Here is an 18,191-nt window from a genome sequence, read left to right as displayed (position 1 = left end):
TAGCTTCTCTTCAATAACAAGGAAGGACGAAATTGGGCACTACAACATGATGCACAGCACTCTGATGCAGCTTCCCTAGGCAGGATCCTTAAGGCAGCTCCTGTTTCGGGGCAGCCAGACTGAGCACAGCACGACTGAGCACAGGACAACTCAGCCCACCCCACTGCAGGCAAACCTGACGCTTCCTTAGAAACGAGCAGGAACGTGTCTCGCCTTACCTAACAAACGGGGACATCACATCCTCGCTGCCTTTGATTACTGCCCGCAACGCCTGACATCACTTTAGCTCTGACACTTGCTTTCCCTAATGGAAAACCAGTGATACAACCACACTGGGTGGCAGGGGATGTGCTGCAGAGGCAGGACACCAGCCCGCAGCTTGCTCTGGAGCGGACACCAGCTCTGCCAGAAGGAGACACCTCCCATGCCCTGCTTACCAAGCGCTATTTGCATACAGACAGGGAGGAAAACCACCTGCAGGCACAGCAGATGTTTCTCCGTGCCCATCAGCAGTGAGCATTGCCCACCGCCAGCAATTACTCCGGCCGGGGGGCAGGGGGGGCACAGAAAGGACACGCACAGACTGCACAGCCCCAAATGGGACCGAAGTCGCCAGAGGCAGACAACAGTCAGCAGCACAGTTACAAGAAGCAAAAATACAATAGCTGCCTTCAGCTGAAAAGGCCTTGTTAACGAAGTCAGATTAAGTAGGATGAATCTCCTATTACACAACCGTATTCCTGCCCGGTGCGTTTCTTGTGGGTTTATTTATTCAAAAGGAAACACAGCAGTGGCAGAGTGGTGACGCAGGGAGAGGGGGAAGTGGCTCGGGGAAGGTAATGAGCTTACTTAAAAAGCCCACAAACATCATGAAAACACAGAGGCATCCAGGGCGCAGAATGATAACGGCCCTTCAATCAATCCACAATTGATTTCACATTTAAGCTTTAGATCGTCTCAGTAAAAAGCCTTTTGTGAGACTCGAGATGGAGAATCAGAATCTGCATTTCAATGGAGACACTGGGGCTCAGCCACCCGCTCCGTCAGCGCTTCAGCTGGGGAAGGAGAAGGAGCCCACATCTCTGGGGACATCAGTGCCCAACGCAGAGCTACTGCCTGGGCTTATTACTGGGCAGGTGATAACGAGGAGCCCTCACGGCACAAATCAACATCTCACACTAAAGGTCAAGTGGGGTAAGCATTCGCCCCGAGCAGCCACAGGCTAGCGTGTGGCTCAAACGCCCTTCTCCTTCAGCCCCAACCCCTGGGCCCTTCTGGGACAAGGGCTTTCACCATCATTCTGCCGCCAAGGATTGGCAGGCTGGGGCTGAGCAGGCTCTGAGGGCACCAGAAAAATACTGGCTTGCTATTCCTTTGGCCCTGTTTGCTCTCACAACAGCAAAACACCACCTGAGCAAGCGCCAGCCCTGCTTTTAACACCCTGAAGGCTGCTGTGGAGGAACACAAGCGACAGACGCTCTTCAAGTGCTTCATTTCAGTAAGGCACAGACCTCCCGACCTGCGGTCCAAGCCCAGGGCACACTCACCAAAGGAGACATCGCCGAAGTGGAGGGAAGGTACATTGAAATGGAGAGTCGGTCCAATGACACAGCCCCTGTAAGGACAAAGGCAGAGGAGGAACTGGCTTGGTTAAAAAGAACTGCAAAGCCTTCAGCTTTTGTTACCACCGGGACAGATAAAAGCTGGTCTCAGCACCACAGTGGCTTTCAAACCAACCCGTCACCCTCGTGCTCGACTAAGACATTAGACAACACTTTTTCCTCTGCTCCATCACCAAATGAGGTAGGTGGGAGATGATTACCCAGAGATGGCTACAGATGTGCCCACCAGGCTCCTAGAACCCTCCTCACCTGACAGTCAAGGTCACAGGCTCAGGGGATCCACCCACACTGAACCGGAATTCTTCTGTGAATGGCCCCAGGATGGTGGAACTGAAGGAGATCCGGAGGATTTGGAGGCCATCTGGTGAAATGATGCCCTCCTGGGGGTGGAAGGAGAAGCAGGAGCCCAGAGCCGTCGCTGGAGGAACCAAGCTGAAGGGGGCATCGATGACTCCTTTGTTAAACAGGATCGCCTGCAGCAGCAAGAAATCAAAATGGAAATACATGAGGAATCTTCCTTCCTTACAGAAGGCTGATTTCTTCTCTAATTAGACATCTATAAAAGGCAGAAGATACTGTGTGTTGCTGCTTGGCTGAAGCTAAAGAACACGCAACGGGACAGGTTCTTCCTTTGGGCTTTTGCATGCAGAACAGCGATAACTTCACAGAAACGGAGTCACCCTGGGCTTATTCCACTGACACAGAGCAGTCCACTGGGCCTTGCAGTGCAGAGGACGTGCTCAGCATCACCAAGGCGATGCAGACCTGCCCCAAAGAGCAGCAAAGGGCGGTCGCAGCATTACTAGCGCATCGCCACCTCACTGCTTCTGCTCCAGACGAGCCCAGTCCCGCCAAGGGCAAAACACATTCAGCTCCCATTGCCGCCAACAAGCTCATCTGATGTGGAAAATACCTCGGGACAGCCCTATAACCAGCTTCAGCAGCACTCCCCGACTCTGCTAGGGTACGTCAGTGAGGCTCATTTTATTCTTTTCTTTCATCTGAGAGTCTCTCTGTCTTTGCTCAACCAGACACGTCAAGAAAGGGCGAGAGTGAGGTGCATAGCAGCTCCACCTAGTCTAAAGAATTTCTCTTTCACAAATATTCGCAGCCATCATCTGCTAATTTACCATTATTTACTGTTCCAACAAGCGACGCAATCCTGCGGCGCTTGGTGAGATTCAGCTCTCTTCACGTTCAGCAAGGAGCGCCCACACCTGCCTGTGAGTACCAGCACGCTGCTGGTCACCAGACCTACCCAAAAGCAAAGCTCTACAGTTTCCGATGGCTGCAGGTGACATCCTGCCATTTCTGCGCTCCCAACTACCTGCTCTGGAGGTTTTTTCCCTAATTTCTGTCCCCACAAAACCTGTCAGAAAAACTGAGACAGAAGCAGACATACAGCCCTTATTTTCCAGTCTTGCAGCTGCTGTTGAAAACATTCACCTATTCCAACTCTGCACTGGTAACTGGAAAACTGCTCATGTGTTTTACACCTTAGTTACAAATTGCACTTAGGGATCCTATGCTGAGGTTTACCTCCAGTCTGGCTGCTCCATACAGCACCTACAGTATCATCTACTTATTCACATTTTCTCAAGTAATGAAAAAAAAAATAATTTATATAAATAGACTCCTCCATAAAGTATCAGCATTAAAAATGCATAGAGCGCACAATATTTTGGAAAGAAAACCCCTTAACATGTCCTTCCCTGCCACAGTCAAGCTTTTGAAAGTGTCTGGCACGACGTATTGCCTCATTTTCTACCTCTTTCAGTTGCTGTATTTTTTGGGGGGGTTAGATTTTTGGGGTTTTGGGGGTTTGTTTTTTGGGGTTTTTTTTTCGGGTTTTGGGTGGGGGTTTTTTTGTGGGTTTTTTTTTTTTTTTTTGACAGAAAACTTGCCACCATGGGTGGGGGGAGGGAAAGCTCCTCTGCTTCATTTCCAGAACTGCTCTGCTCTGTTCATAGAGCCAGAGGGGCACCAGGTCTGAAGGGTGGCAGGAGGCTGCTCAGCAGGGACAGCGCTCCCGGTGCCTGCGCGGGCAGCTCTGCGCGGGGAGGCTGGCCGGCTTCCCTCCGGCGCCAGGGACCAGCAGGATGCACTTCACTGAAAGGTGTTTGCAACGGACTCGAGTTGGAACACAACACGTTTGTTCCAGCTGCTTTTTAACCGCCAGGGTACAAAGCTGCAGTGACTCTAGGGCTGAAACAAAAGCCTCTGGATCCCGACCTTTTTGACCCGGTGTTGCTTTCATGTGTCAAGGGCTGGTTTTTCCGCACGAAGCCTCCCAGCTGGTCTCAAAGGGAGGTTGCCAAAAAGCAGCGACTGGGGCTTTGGGAACAACAGACACACCCTTCAGACCCCATCAAAACTATCCAGATTCCGCAAAACCTCCCACATTTCACTCACCTCAAATATTCCGTGCTCACAACTGCCGGCGTTGCCAGAAATCCCACAGGCCCACAAAGCTCACCGCTGCCCCAGGAGCCATCAGGATCCACCCCAACCCCGGAAAACCCCACTGCTCACCTCATAGCTCTGGGCTGATCCAACAAAAACCTTCCCGATGTCCAGCTGGTCAAAGCTGAAGCGCAGCTGGGGCCCTATGCCGCTCCCTTTGATGCGCAGGGGCAGCCTGGTCTCACGGCCTGGGGAGAGATCGCCATGTCAGTACGGAATTCCTTCTGTTCGCCTGGATTTTCCAGGCAGCCTCGGAGTCAGTCCCTGACTCCGGGCTGGGTGGCACCAGCACTAGATGCTCCGCGAGAAGATACAGGACCCCTCTCTTCCCTCAGGAGATATACTTTGGGGCTGGCTTCTCATTTCTAACCGAGTCCTTGGGCTGCTTTAGAACTTAGCAATCACTTTGCACCCTGAAGAAGATATGCTGCGCATAAAAGACGATTTCGGAATTCCTTCCCATGCACTTAGACAAGCTTTGAAAGCCGTTCAGTGAAGGCACAAAGCTCACAAAACAGAACCAAAGATAAAAACCTGCTGTCCGTATCGCTGCCATCAGAGACGACCGCACAGGAGCTGAGAAGGAAGAGCCCAAGCACGGCCCAGCAGCCGGCTGACAGCCGCACCCCAGCAGCCTGCGGAACCCTGCGCAGTTACCGTATCAATAAAAAGCTGTTTCCTGGCCTTTGCATCCGCCAGCTTGGAGCAGTAAGGAAGGGATCAAAGCAGCTGGGTTAGTGATCTCAGCACCCTCCAGAATGGGAGCCTGGCTGCTGGGGACCACGGGCCTCGCACCTCCTTCCTCTGAGATGGGGAAAATCATTTCCCTGGATGGAAATCTGACAGGGACCTCCCGCTCTTGAAAACCACCTCAAGCAGCACCACACAGACGGAGAGGAAGGACAAGGTAACCTGAACCACGGAGCTTGCTGCAAGCATTCCCTGCCCCGTGCCAGCACAGCAAAGCCATCACCTCTGTAAGGGCAAAGGCAGCGTAACTCGGTGGGTCAGTGATAACCGCTGCCAGCAAAAGACGTGACAGCACTTCTGTCAGCCAGGAGGAGCATAAAGCTTGTCTAGCAGACTGCTCGCCCCGTGCTTCCTGGGCAGGGAGCTCACCCTGCTGAGGGCAGCGAGCCCTGTACAACACTACGCAGATGCAGCACGGACTTCGAGCCACGAGGTGACCGGTCCCACGCAGGGAGAGCGGCACACGCCTGGTACTTTCACAGACACCCTGCGCTCAGCGGGGCTCAGCCACCTACGGTCTGGCAGCGCCTGGAGAGCGGGAGGTGACCCAGGGGCAGGGAGCACGTTTCACTCAGCTCCTACCGCCTCAGGAGCCTGGCAGTGCATCCATGGATCCAAGGCTCATCTTGCAGGTCTACAGGGGCTTAGTGCTCGTCCACCAAAGCTCTTCTGCGGCGCAGCTCTCTGGCCTTTACAAACACCTTGCAGCAGAGCAAATGCCTGGTAGGAAAGCTTATCCCCTCACTGCTTTGGCTGCTCTAGAGCCATCAGTGGTCAGAGCCAGGCATCCCAAGCCCTGGCTCTGCACAGACCAGCTGGAAGCCACAGGGACAGCAGGAAGGTGCCGGCGCTGCCCTTCCTAGCAAGTCCACGGGGACCAAGTGGGCTGGAAGAGTATTTGTGCCCTGCCTTTGCGGTGGGTGGCAGGAGGAGGAGAAAGGAGCCGTACCTGAGATGTCGCAGTAGACTGTTTGTTGATAGACTCGGGCTTCTCGGGGTTTGAAGATCACCTTAATTTCAATTGAAGAATTTGGCCAGACATCTCCCTCCTAAAACAGAAGCAGACAACAAACCATTTATCCTCAAACACTACATTTCTTGTTTGCAACCACAGCCCTGTAAGCCTTTATTTAGAGCATCAATGAAGAGCAAGAAGCAAACAGCACTTATCCAGCTTTGTAAGACTTTGGAAGCAGCTGCAAAAAATGTCAGTCCCTTACCTTTACTAGCACCTGGTAAAGGCTTTTTTTTTTTCTTAATTAGGGTTCTAATAAAGGAACCCAACTGGCTGGCTTCAGCAAATCAAGCATTTCTTCAGAAGTACCAGCTGATCTAAGCACAAGGCACCTTTTTCCTCCAACCCTTCCCTTGCATCCCCGTCTCCCTATGGCCATGGGAATGTTTTACCCAGATCAGAAGAGAGTCAGCAAGTCAAAGGGATTTTTCCACTCTTCGTTACAAACGTGCTGCCTCTTATACCCTCAACCTGTACGTGCATGTAACTCTTTAATGGATTCTGGTGAGTCAGGGCACTCGGCACCAAGTAGAACAAGCCCTCCTGCCTGGGGAGCAGTGAAGACCAGGTTCCTCCTGCCCTGTGCCGCCAGCACTGAGCCAGCTTGCAGGCTCCTCCAGCTGATGGATGACCTGAGAAGGGAGCTGAGAGTCACATGCAGCCCGGTTCTCTCTGCAAGGTGCGTACATCCCTGTTTCCCTGAACACAGGCTCAAACAAGAAGAGATGGCATTTGCTTACAGCTCCACACCTACTGCAACCAGCAAGCTCTTTTCCTTGCCAGGCTCTTGCTCCGGGATTTAAGTCCGGCCCATGGTACCAGTGTGTGCGCAACCGCTGCTTCCTCAGGGTCTTCATTCTCTCCCCCTCTCTCAGAGTCCTGGCACTGGTGCTCAGTCCCAGGGAGCCTCGTCATGTGTTTTCAGAGACATCCCTGGCTTCTAAAGGCTCTTGCTTCTTGCGACCGGTTTCAACAAAGGCACCACTGACATTCCCCTCAGTCCCCAGCACTACAAATGCTTCCTCATCCATTTGTTGGCATAAATATATGCGTCTCTGACAACCGTAATAATATTTTAAAGCAATGAAAAAAATAAGGAAGACCACAAAAAGAACAGTTATTTTTCTATGCACAAAGCTTGATTCTGCTTGCTGCTGGGTATTCTCCGTACTTTGTCCAGAAGAATCTTGAACTGACTGGAGCCTCCAGCACTGCCGCAGCATAAATATTAAACAACTATAATACTTCCCATCAACTTAGCACATAGAGCTCAGAGGCCAGCCCCCACAAAAATTAAAGAGCTATGACATGCTGAGTTACTGGGCCGCACCTACAATGATTCCCTAATGCACAGCCTGCTCAGAGGGAAGAACAGGTAGAAAGAACTGTTGCCAACTCCAACAAACCAAGCGTAAGAACACAGAAGAAACAATAAAGTCACCTGGATTTTTCTCAAAACCTAGAGAAAACACTCTGCCAGATCAAATGGACTTTGTGTTTCTACCCAGCAAGCAACTGGAGGAAGATGAAGCATTACTATACGATAACACACTCGCTTGAGGAAGCAAACTGGGGACACCAGCCTGCAACCCACAGTCAGCGTACGAGACAGCAGATCCCTCGGGTCCTGCTGGGATGCTGCACAGACTCAAAAGCGTCCAGAGAGTAATCTTGAATTTACAGGAATAAAAGCCTTTGGGGTGCTGCTCCAAACAACATAAGCTCTGCTACGACACCTGGAGCTTGCCTAAGCCGAGCCACTGAGAAGAAACACTCAGATGACGGATTTCCCTGGCTTGGCTAATTAGAGTCTAATAACTCACCAGCGCTCCTCACCCAGCTGCTCGCTGTATGTTTAACAGACTGAATTCAGTGGTCTCACCCTGGGCAGGCAGTCCCTGGGGGGGCGGGGGGGTGGGGTGTGCATTAGCCAGCTGCTTGCATTTGCTTCCAGCCTGACAGCTGTAGCTGAACACACACCCCGGCTCACCGGCGTTCTGCGCTCCTCCTTAAAGGGCGCTGCGTGGGCTGAGCTGCCCGGTGGTGCCCTTAGATCCTCCAGCTGCTGGGGTCCTCTGCCCAGAGAGCTGCTGACAGCCCTCGCTCGGCTCCTGCGTGACAAACTGTGCCTTGCCAGGCTTACCAGCACCACCCGCCACACAAACCATCGCTGCTGCTGTGCTGAGGAAGGACGTTAATGAAATGCTGAGAGTAGTGACGATGCTTGAGGTCTTCATCTTAGAGGGGCACCAAGCGGGGAAGGAGAGCACATCCTGAGCCTTCAAACCAAATCTCTCCTTCCACTGGGGCCAGAAAACAAGCTTCTGGCAGCCTAAGGCAGCAGTATCAGTCTTTCAGGTCAACTATCTAACAAAGTACTCTTTTGCTGCTCGTTTCTGCTGGATCACAAGTCAGTGGTACTCACTGGTCTATTTTATGTGCCGCCATCAGATATATTGGCCTTGTGGACGCTTCGGGGCAGTTTGGTTATTACTCAGAGGCTGACAGAGGCAATACATCTCCCGTTAATGGAAGCAAGCGTAACACAATTCATAAGCAAAAACGAAGCTAAGCAGGAAAGGAAGAAAATTAAAAAGAACCGTTGGCCTGGTGAATATGTATCTGCTAACAACAGCGCGCTTTTCCAGCTGAGTGAGTTGAGCTGACTTTGGGATTCGATGAACTCCAAGGCCAGCACATCTGTGACACAAATACAGCCGACATCTCCGATAAATCAAATCGGAGACACGCTCAGAAAGCCAGACTTACACAACAGCTTGTCTCCCACAGGCTTGGATGGCTGCTCAGAATGTTCATGCTCACATGCTAATTCCAAAATCACTGCCTCCTTTTTCGTTATTATTTTCATCCACAAGTTAACCCCATACAGGCTGAAATAACCCGCTGCAGCTTCCACAGAGAGCAACACCTGGCAGCTACCGGCCCGCTTACACAGCAAAGCTGCTGCACAAACCCTGCAAAGCCACCCTGCCCAGAGAGCCTTTCCAAGGCTATCGTCCCTCCAGCGGCCTCCTAACCTCTGGGAACCTCCAGCCGCTTCTTCCAAGGGTTTGATTCTTTCTATAGGGTGCTCCCAGGGTGATAGGTGGGAAGAGCAGCAGCCGCTTTTGGCCAGAAGGTCCGAGGCAGCAATGTCCAGGCTCTGGCGGGGCCCCTCCAGCAGATTTACACGGCGCTGCCAGAAGGGGCCTGCCCAAGCTAAAAGTTACGGGGCTGTCACCGGGGAGAAGGTTGTGGAAGTCGGCGGCAGTGCATTCTTAGATTTTACACTTGATAAAGAGGAAAAAATACTAACATTTGATGTGAAGACACCCATATGCCGGGGGGGAAGACAGACACGAGCAAAACTCTGAATGTGAAACTCATTGTTCCACAGATCATGGAATTAATGGGAATCAGAAGATTGATAATGCTGGACAGGACAGAAGGGAGAGGCTCCTGCAGTAGCCCACTTACGCTCAGTCCTAGAGCAAACTATAACATCAACACAGCCATTTAGGAAAGGTTTCCACTCAAGACTTGAGGCCAGGCTACACTCTGGCTCCGTACAGCGCTACACGGAGCACCAGGACTCAGTGGGCAGCCAGGCTGCTGGACCTCACCCTAATGCACTTCAGGAGCCCAAGAGCAGGTTAAGCTCGTTATGGAGGTATAGTCGGCTGTACTGGAGCAGGAGCCCTGGGACACGCTCCAAAACCGGCTGACACACTGCAGGATGCTCTTCATGTTCAGCTGATCAGCTCCCACTCCCTGCTACAGCCCTGCTGCTCCGACACAGGCTCTTGGTCACATCACACTGCTCTCAGCTGCGGCGGTGTGAAACTGCAGCTGTGCTGACATGGGGGGCTCTCAGCCTTGTACGGGCTATAGGAGCAACCAAGAAGAGAACATGATCCCCTTCCTTAAAAATAAATAACAAAACAATAGTTTCCCCTATTTTACAAGAAAGAAGAGGCTAAGATTATTCTAGGGTTTGCTCCAAGATGAGAAGGGATTTTACACTGCTCAGACAGCAGGCATTCATCATCTCAGACCATGCAAATATTCAGAATCAGGGCTCTAGTTAATTGAAGGACATGAGGTTTTGTTTGCATAAATACAAAAGCAAAAACTTTTCTCTAAGCGTGCACTAGAACTCAAAAAAGTCCGTTTAAACCCGCCAGCCTTGCGTGCAGGCTCACAGACGACACTGGGAGGGAGATTCAGGCACGGTCTAAGTCCAGATTATATGAAGGGATTGGTCTTGCCGCAATTAAACTTGGGCTGAACTTGCCCTCCTTTCCATAGAGGACCTTTTCATTCTTCAGTATGTGAACTAATACTCATGGTTAATCCCCACACACTACGTGTAAGGAGTGCCCTTATATATAATCATCGATACCTCGGAACACTGTCAGGACACTTAGGAAGTGCCCTTAATTTACAGCCCTTGCAGCAGAGCTCAGCTTTAGGCAGGCTCTCAACGCCTGCCCGGAGCTCGCAGTTTAGAAATGCTTTTTGCAACAATCTCTCCCAGCCTCACTAGAAACCTCATGTCTCCCTCTAGGCACATCAAGACACTGATGCGGGGATCTGCCAAGCGACCTCATTCAGGGAGAAGGAAGAGGAGGAAGAGGAGGAGGAGGAAGGGAGGTTCTCAGCTATCACTTACCACGGGCTCAATGGCAAAAATATCATCAGAGAAAAGCATAGAGTCTTCCTGCACCTTTGCCCTCTGGTTCTGGAAGGCACGGGAGAGAAGGGCAAGGCGCTCTTGGAGCGTGGGGTCCACCGCGCGCTGCTTGAGAAAAGAATTCCTCTCATTCTCCTCCTGCTTCTGCAGCCTGCGACAGCGCCTGCAGCCATGGGGAGAGACAAACCAAGCAGATCATTTAATAAACAACATATTTGCAGAGACTGTCATGTAAGCGCAGGAGCAGCAACGCACTGGGGGAGGAACAGCAGCAGCAGCTCAGCGAGGGGCTGACCCCAAGCCACGGGGTCCCAAGCAGATCAGGTTATCACTCCTGCACTGGCACGGCAGGCACTTTTACGCCACACTCACAAGCTAAGAAGAGGGGTTTGAAAGCTAGCAGCCCTCAGGAGAGCCTCCTGGCTCAAAGCTACTGCCACGACTAATGCACAACCCCACCAACACCCTCAGATGGCTTTGCCGCCCATAGAGGTGCTCGGGGGAGACGGATGGAGATGAAGGAGCACCCACTGCAGTGCTTCACTGGGAAGCGGAGAAGCAGCCGGGCTTCAGCTGCAGGTTACCAGCATCACTTGTTTATCTTCCCTTTTGCACCGGCAGGGATAAGCGAACTGGCTGCTCCGTTGCCTACACTGCCATCCAGCAGAGGATCCCAGAGCACTTGCAAAGCAAACTAATGCATTCGGGCATCGCATCACTTCAGTGAAATTAATGGGTTTAGGTGCATGAAGACAGAGGCCCTGAGAGCCTTGCCTGGCATTGAAACAGAGCAAGGTCTTAAAAAGATTAGTCAGGATGTGTTTGGTACTGTGCTCTGGGTGATGCTCTCTTTGTGTTGAGGTAAGAGAGAGATGGCAGGGCCTATTCCCTCCCACTGACCACGTTCAAGTAGAGGAATGTGCTCTGAATGATTAGAAAAGGTAAAGGCGTGTACTCTGAATAATTAGGAAAGGTTCCATTGAGGATGTTAAAGGAAAACCATGAGTCAGAAGATCATTGAACAAAGAAAGTTGAAAGGTTTACTCCACCTAGATCCCACCTATTATGAATACAATGACTAGATGTCGAAATCAAATGAATATGTATGTAAAGATGTTGTAACCTCTCACAAAAACTGTATAAATTACCCGACTTTTCACTGAAAACTTCGGAGCTAGTTTGGCCGGTGCAAATCGGTAGCTCCCCAGTGTTGCACGGAATAAATACCTTTGCTGCTTAAAGACAAAATTAGTCTCCGAGCTGTTACTCTGTGCCGTTTTGGCATCAGCATTAGCCAATAAAGAAGTCAGCACCAGCACCTCTGAATCCAAACCCCTACATCCAGCCTTGAACCACTTCACCTTTTTCCTCTTTTGGGCCTTCTCCACAGAGCTTTGACACAGGTCACCTCTGCCTTACTTGGTAGTTGTAGCAGCGATCATTGCAGCGTTGAAAGCTCACAACCGAGAGGTGAGGAGGGAGCACTGCTGCAGAGCACTTGCTTCCCAGCTGGCACGTTGCTGTGCCCCCTTCACGCTCCAGTCCCCTGGCCACCAAGAACCAGCAGGTGACTACTCGAGGGGGGTGAGGGGAAGGCTCCGTACACAGAAAATCGAGGCAACACGCTATAAACAGGACAAGAGTCACCACCCAGCTGAATTCCAATACAATCAGCAAGGAAACACAGTCACGGACGTTCCTAGCGGCACACAGACAGAGCCTCGGGCAGATGCTGTCACCGGTGCCAAAAATACTTTCTTTGGCTCGCTCCCAGTGGAGTGTCGTGGGAAATGTTTCTCCATGGCTGACCTACAGCGCTGTGCATGAGGAGGGCTTCCAGCCACCGACATGAGCAACCCTCAACTCAGCCTTCAGCAACGGACAAGAATTCCACCACTACATCCCAGAAAGTCCTGCAGGAGGGAGACAGAGCAAACCCCTGGGTAGACCTTGTGACGAGCCAGGTCTTTCTGGGTGACAGCAAAGCACAGGCTGCTGCACTGCCTCCTCCCATTGTCAAAGTCCTCTCTGCTCTCAAAAGATCTCAAAAGCTGCTCCGACAGCAGCACAGTGGCCTCGGAGCCATGACCACCCCTAAGACTGCAAGTAAGGAAGAACAAAGCGCCCTGGTCACAGTAAAGAACACAGGCTGGCATGAGATCAAGCGTCACTGCAAAAAAATTGGGGAAACACGTCAACTCTGGCGAAAGCTGGTTGCTTCTGAGGGGACAGAGGATCACTCAGGGTCCTGTCTGAGACGGGCAGCTGGGGAGAGATGCGAAAAGAATGGCACAGGGAAGTACCAACAGAAGGTCATGAGATTTTTTCCTTTAGCACACTGCGCTTGCACCAAAGTCACACACTGTGTAATTAAAAACAGAGAACAGTGGAAAACTAGTTTTGGCCTTCAAGGCATTTCTGACCTAATTACATTGAACTTTATTTGCTCAGAAGCCCTTCAAAAGTGCTCCAGTTGAAGGCAGTTTCCTGATCAGCTCTGGGTTCAGACTAACTCCTATACACCTACAGCCGTCCAACTCTGAAAAGTCACACAAGGACTCCCTAAATCACCCCAGCTTTGAAGTGTCGTTTCCAGTGCCTCCCCCTGGGCCAGAGGCGTTTCCTTGCTGCCCCAAACGGAATTTCAAAGCTTCAGAGACACCCTTTGGAGAGCCTGCCCCACCTCTCAGCACCACGAAGACACAGGTGCTGACACCCAAAGGCACTTCCAAGTCCTGTCCCTGACTTCCCCGCAGAACCCTCCACCTCCAAACTCTCCCCAGCCCCGGAGAAGGGGCAGGGATACCTCGTTGTGCTGGAAGCCGGGACAGCGCGAGGCAATTCAGCATCCTACAGCCGGATGGCCTCAACGTTCGGGGCCAGCAAAGCACCCTGCCCTGCGCACTACTGCAAAAGCAGGCTGAAGGAGGTTGCTGTCCTACAAGAGCTGGAGGGGAAGAAACTGCAGTGAATATCACAGCAGGTACGCTGCCTGCAGCTGTTAGGTGCTACTGCTCAACGCCGTCCCAGGTAAGGAGTGCCGACACTTTCCTCAGCCTCACAGACCCCCTGCCAGCCCAGGGACCAGGCCTCACTGATTTAGGGCTCCCACAGACGGGAATTTGCTCTCCGAGGAAATGCAGTCATTGCAATCAACCTTTCCTCCCCAAAACATCAGCTGGAACATGGATGGAACCAGAATGGGAAGCACCGAGCTCCATTACCCTGAAGCCCAGGGACACAGACCCGGATGCGGTGGATGCTTTATTTCTCCTACACCATCCAAAAAAGCACCAACATCCCTCTGAGGCCGTATGGTAGTTTCACCCCTGGGCAGTGTGTCTTACTGAAAGGAATCTTTCCAACGAACCTCAGCTTCTCCTGATCCTCCTCCTCTTGAGTAAGAAAAGCCTTCCACTGGAAGTGGGCTATGATTTTACTCCGGTTGTGGATGACCACACATCTGTGATTTGACAGCGTGATGTAGGTCTTCCCAACTGCCAAGGAGTTTCTGTCCAGCCTAATGTTGACATCTTCAGCGGCTCCATGAAGGCTTGTGTGCGTATCTTCACCTAGAACAAAGCAAAAGGCAGACATTGCTCATCGCCCTTGCTGATGGGAGTACAAGGAACGGAGGAAGCCACAAGGAACAGAAGTGTCACAGCCTTTAGCTATATTAGCAGTTCCACAGATCAATACATTTATCACATCCTGATAGCTGCACGTGTACAGCATGAGGATGTCCTGGACACCACCTTAAGCACCTTATTTCTGGGTGGGCTTGTAAAGATTTATCCCCAAGGCGACACTATCTACAGGGAGACGTTTTCAGTGTGCCCAGGTGGCCTTTGGGTCACCATCCCATGCGGGTCACAGGGAATTCTGCATCTGAGTCGTTCAGGTGACTCTGAGGAGGCCCCACCTCGGTCACGGCTCGCCCAGAGTCTCCTGCAAGCACGCCACCAGGGTTGTGTCTCTCCTGATCCCTTGTTGCCAACAAGCGAAGGTGCCTGGGGCATGCTGGCAGAAGAGGGAGATAAAAAGAAACAGGCAAAGTGACAGCCCACGGCAGGATGGGACGCAGATGAGAACTTCACCGTGTTGGAGCAGCAGGGCCCTCACTTGCTGTGGGTCTGTGAAGATAGGTCGGAACGAGACTGGTGGGGCACGGCCCACACCCACCTGCCCACCACAGCCCTGCAAGCCCATTTCTTCTGCCTGGAGCCTGTCGGTGCCTATGCCCGAGCGTGCAAGTCTACACCGAGTGTTCCCAAGCTGTCCCACAACCCGAGCGAGCACACCTTTGCTTTCCAACTCAGACCGAAGAGGAGAGAGCCCCTGGCTGCGCACAGCAGCCGATTAACGCCTGGAGTCTTGCTGGAGCACCTGCCAGCCCTTCACCCTCCAGAAGAGACCCCCACCAAAGCGCCCTCGCTGCCAGAGCTTCCAAACCTTCATTCTTCCCAACCAAGCAACTCCCGGGAGTCAACTAAGCTCAAACTTGAGCACCGAGCCTACTCTGCCTGTTGCAGGTGAGGGTCTCCCAGGTGAGAAGCAAACCCCAAACACGAGACATTCTCCGTCGAAATGGCACTTCTGTGGAGCGTGTTTAAAGGCTCAGAGCCAGCCCCAGCTGAGAAGGGCAGCGACCCGGCCATCCCTGGAGAGCATCCCCCTGCCGAGGCAGAGCCTTCTCCTCGCTGCACGGGTTACAGCAAGGCAGCCAGGCGATGGACCTGCCTTTCCAAGGCTGCCACGCAACAGCACGGGGGAGAGCTGGCTGCCTACTGGGTGGACTCCTTAAACCCTAAGCCAGACACAATGCGGCAGTATCACAGTCGTGCCGGCAAAAAGAGCCCCCCCTCTCTTGGAGGGAGGTTGGAGAACGACTCACCCTTCAAACAGATCTCTGCAGCCATTCCTTCACCTCCACACATGGAGAGTTCAGCCTTCGTGCCTGTATAACCTCAACTTCTCTGCTCTTAAGGGAGCCCAGGAGGAGTGCGAGGGATTCGTGGCCAGACATGAGTTATGTTGCGAGAGAAACAGCAACGTCTCCATGACTGGACAGCCTGCTTTCTATAACAGACAACTCAGCGTACAAAAATAACCGAGGTTCAGAAGCGTTACAGAGGCAGGCGTGCTTTATAAGCCTTGCCTTCCCCCTCCGCTGAATCCTCGGCATACGTTGGCAAGCAGAGGAAGCAGGACCCAAGAAATGGGAGACATGCACAGTGCTTCGAGCATGTACAACTCTGGTTCATGGAAACATGACCTAATGCTCTACGGGACAACTAACTACTGCAAAATAAACTCCACGAAAACTATCATGGTCTCACTGTCTAAACCCATGGCCACGTGGGTCTTGAAATAATGGGTATAGTTTTGATCTTCAAAGCCAAGCTGAAGCCTTTGAAATTTAATTGTTCTTTCTGCCCTTCTCCAAAGTACAGAGCAGCTTCTATATGAAGACTGAACAGGATTCCTTAACCTAGAAATCACACAAGAGATAGTGTAAAAGCACAAACGGCCTGGGAAAATCCAAAGGAGGAAAAAATTGCCACCATTTGTCGTAAAACAGGAACCCAAGGGCCTGAAATAGTATTAGTCAGAAATTACAGAAGTGTAGTACCAGCACTTTCCCAAGGAATATTCCTTCCTTTGGAACGTACTGCCATGGGAGCCTACAGAAGCTCATAGCTACAAACCCGCAAAGCAACTGGACAAAGGCTTGGAAGGCAAAACCATCAGAAGTGATTAAACAAAGATGGGAATAAAGCCTCCAGCACAGAAAAATACTAACTCCAGGGCCCACGAGGCAGAAAGCACATGCACTGCCTGCTTCTACACGCTTTGCTGAGCATCCCCTGCTGCTGCTCTCCTGGAGAGGAACCGGGGACACAGACACACTTACACTTACGCTCCTGGCTGACACCAGCATCCCCCAGGGAGAGACCAGCACGCAGCCACACAGAACAAGGGCACACTCAGCCTTTGCCCCTTACCTGCTCACTTGAAGCACCGAAACATGCAGAGGTTTTGAAAGAAAAGGGTTTAGAAAGAAAAGGGGTTAGAAGGAGCCTGCAAAGCAAGTTTAACAGTCTTCTGCTTTGAAGGACGCAGAGCGTGGGCACCATGCAGTGTCCAGCACTTACCTGTGTCGTAGTGTACTGTCAGGGGTCTGGAATAATCACCCGTCTTCTGTGGGTGGAAGTCCACTGTTACTTGCACGGCATCGCCAATCCCAAGAGTCCCAGCAGAGCGATCAACAGAGAAAGGGCTGCAACACAGACAGGCACATCAGGATTACTGTGGGATATTTGGGGACTATGTGGCTGTCTCGCTCACTTCAGCTCACCTGCGCAAGCAAGAAGCAAACAAACCACAGTTAGCAGAAGAAAAAGAGAACAGACAGTATCAGAAACTGAGCCACCAACTCGACTCCTGAAGAGCTCCAGCCCTCAGAACATCCTATGCTATAAAACGACCTCGTCTCCCCCATACCCTGCATCCAGTTCTCTGCAGCAAGGCTCAAGAGTCTGACTGCTAGCGATACGATCAGAGGAGGGTTTTTGAAGGGCACAGAGATGGTGAGGGTTATTTGCATGCACAGCCTGACACGGACTTCCTCAGGAATCCGTCTTGTCCTGCCACCTATACACCTCAAGAGATGCAAATGTCAAGGCAATGCCTGTCCCAGTGAGATTGCAGCCTGGAAATCAGACAGGGAGAAGAGAATTTCTTCTTGAAGACCAGAGAATAACTGGAGTTTAAGTTGCGGAATTCAACTCTTTTTTTTTTTTTTTTTTTTTTTTTTTTACCTTGAAAGCATCCTGGTTTTGCCTAAGAAAGGGCACATTTTATCAGCATTTCAATGAAAGCTGCTCTAAGCCAAGAAAAATCTGTAGGAGTGCAAAGGCACATTAGAGTGATACAGAAACAAGAAAACAAGACACAAAAGGAGTACCCATTTACAGCCTGAACAATTAAATCTCTAGCTAAATGAAGCACCATTACCAGGAGCATTTCAAGGCACCTTTAACAGGAGGTTTTCGGTGTATTCACAAGCAATGCAGTCTGGGGCTCCGGGTTGTAATCCAAGCTTGGTAACTGTTTGCTTGGCCCGCTGGAGGAATTCTGTGCAATGCGTTGGAAATAATGATGAAAAGGTGTTGGTGTACTTTGGATTTAACACGAGCAATTATGATTTGTGGCCAGGTAAACAGCTCTCAGCTGACAGACACATAATTCAGTCCTTTAATGCTCAGGGAAAAGTCAGATGCAACATGTTTCTGCACAACAGCAGCTGGGCTTTGTGGCTCTTGTACAGCCTCACTTAGAAAGCAAAAGTTATTTGGTTTAGCGCTTTGCTGGTGGTCAATTAACCTTAAAAATATGTTCTGCAGAGTTTCCCAGTGATTGGGGAATGCAGCCCACAAAAATAATGTGAAAAACTGGAGCCATGTGCAAGCTGAGCTTCATTCATGGAAGCAGTGACAGCTGATGAAATTGCTGGAGTTCCTGCTCATTAAGGAGATATTGCTGCAACTAGGGGCCTGACCTGCTCCCATTACAACTAGCAAGAACATCACCAGTGACTAATGGGGAAGCACTGGGCCTGCAATGTTCACGTGCTGGACCTGAGACT

The 18,191-nt window shown here is 51.4% G+C and overlaps 1 protein-coding gene across 1 annotated transcript in view; it reads right to left on the bottom strand.

The window, feature by feature from the left end:
• Positions 1–18,191, bottom strand: part of LOC121081922 (hydrocephalus-inducing protein-like) — an 88,949-nt gene that overhangs the window by 53,086 nt on the left and 17,672 nt on the right. Inside the window, exons 6-12 of the mRNA XM_040581275.1 lie at positions 16,699–16,823; positions 13,914–14,115; positions 10,523–10,706; positions 5,785–5,884; positions 4,155–4,273; positions 1,872–2,095; positions 1,548–1,615 (exon numbers count right to left, since the gene is read on the bottom strand). Coding sequence (XP_040437209.1) covers positions 1,548–1,615; positions 1,872–2,095; positions 4,155–4,273; positions 5,785–5,884; positions 10,523–10,706; positions 13,914–14,115; positions 16,699–16,823 — 1,022 coding nt within the window. The remainder of the gene's footprint in view (positions 1–1,547; positions 1,616–1,871; positions 2,096–4,154; positions 4,274–5,784; positions 5,885–10,522; positions 10,707–13,913; positions 14,116–16,698; positions 16,824–18,191) is intronic.

This window comes from Falco naumanni, assembly GCF_017639655.2.
Source record: "Falco naumanni isolate bFalNau1 chromosome 21 unlocalized genomic scaffold, bFalNau1.pat SUPER_21_unloc_1, whole genome shotgun sequence".
NCBI lineage: Eukaryota > Metazoa > Chordata > Aves > Falconiformes > Falconidae > Falco > Falco naumanni.
Note: the sequence above shows the minus strand (reverse complement) of the source record. Positions and strands in the feature narration are given on the sequence as shown.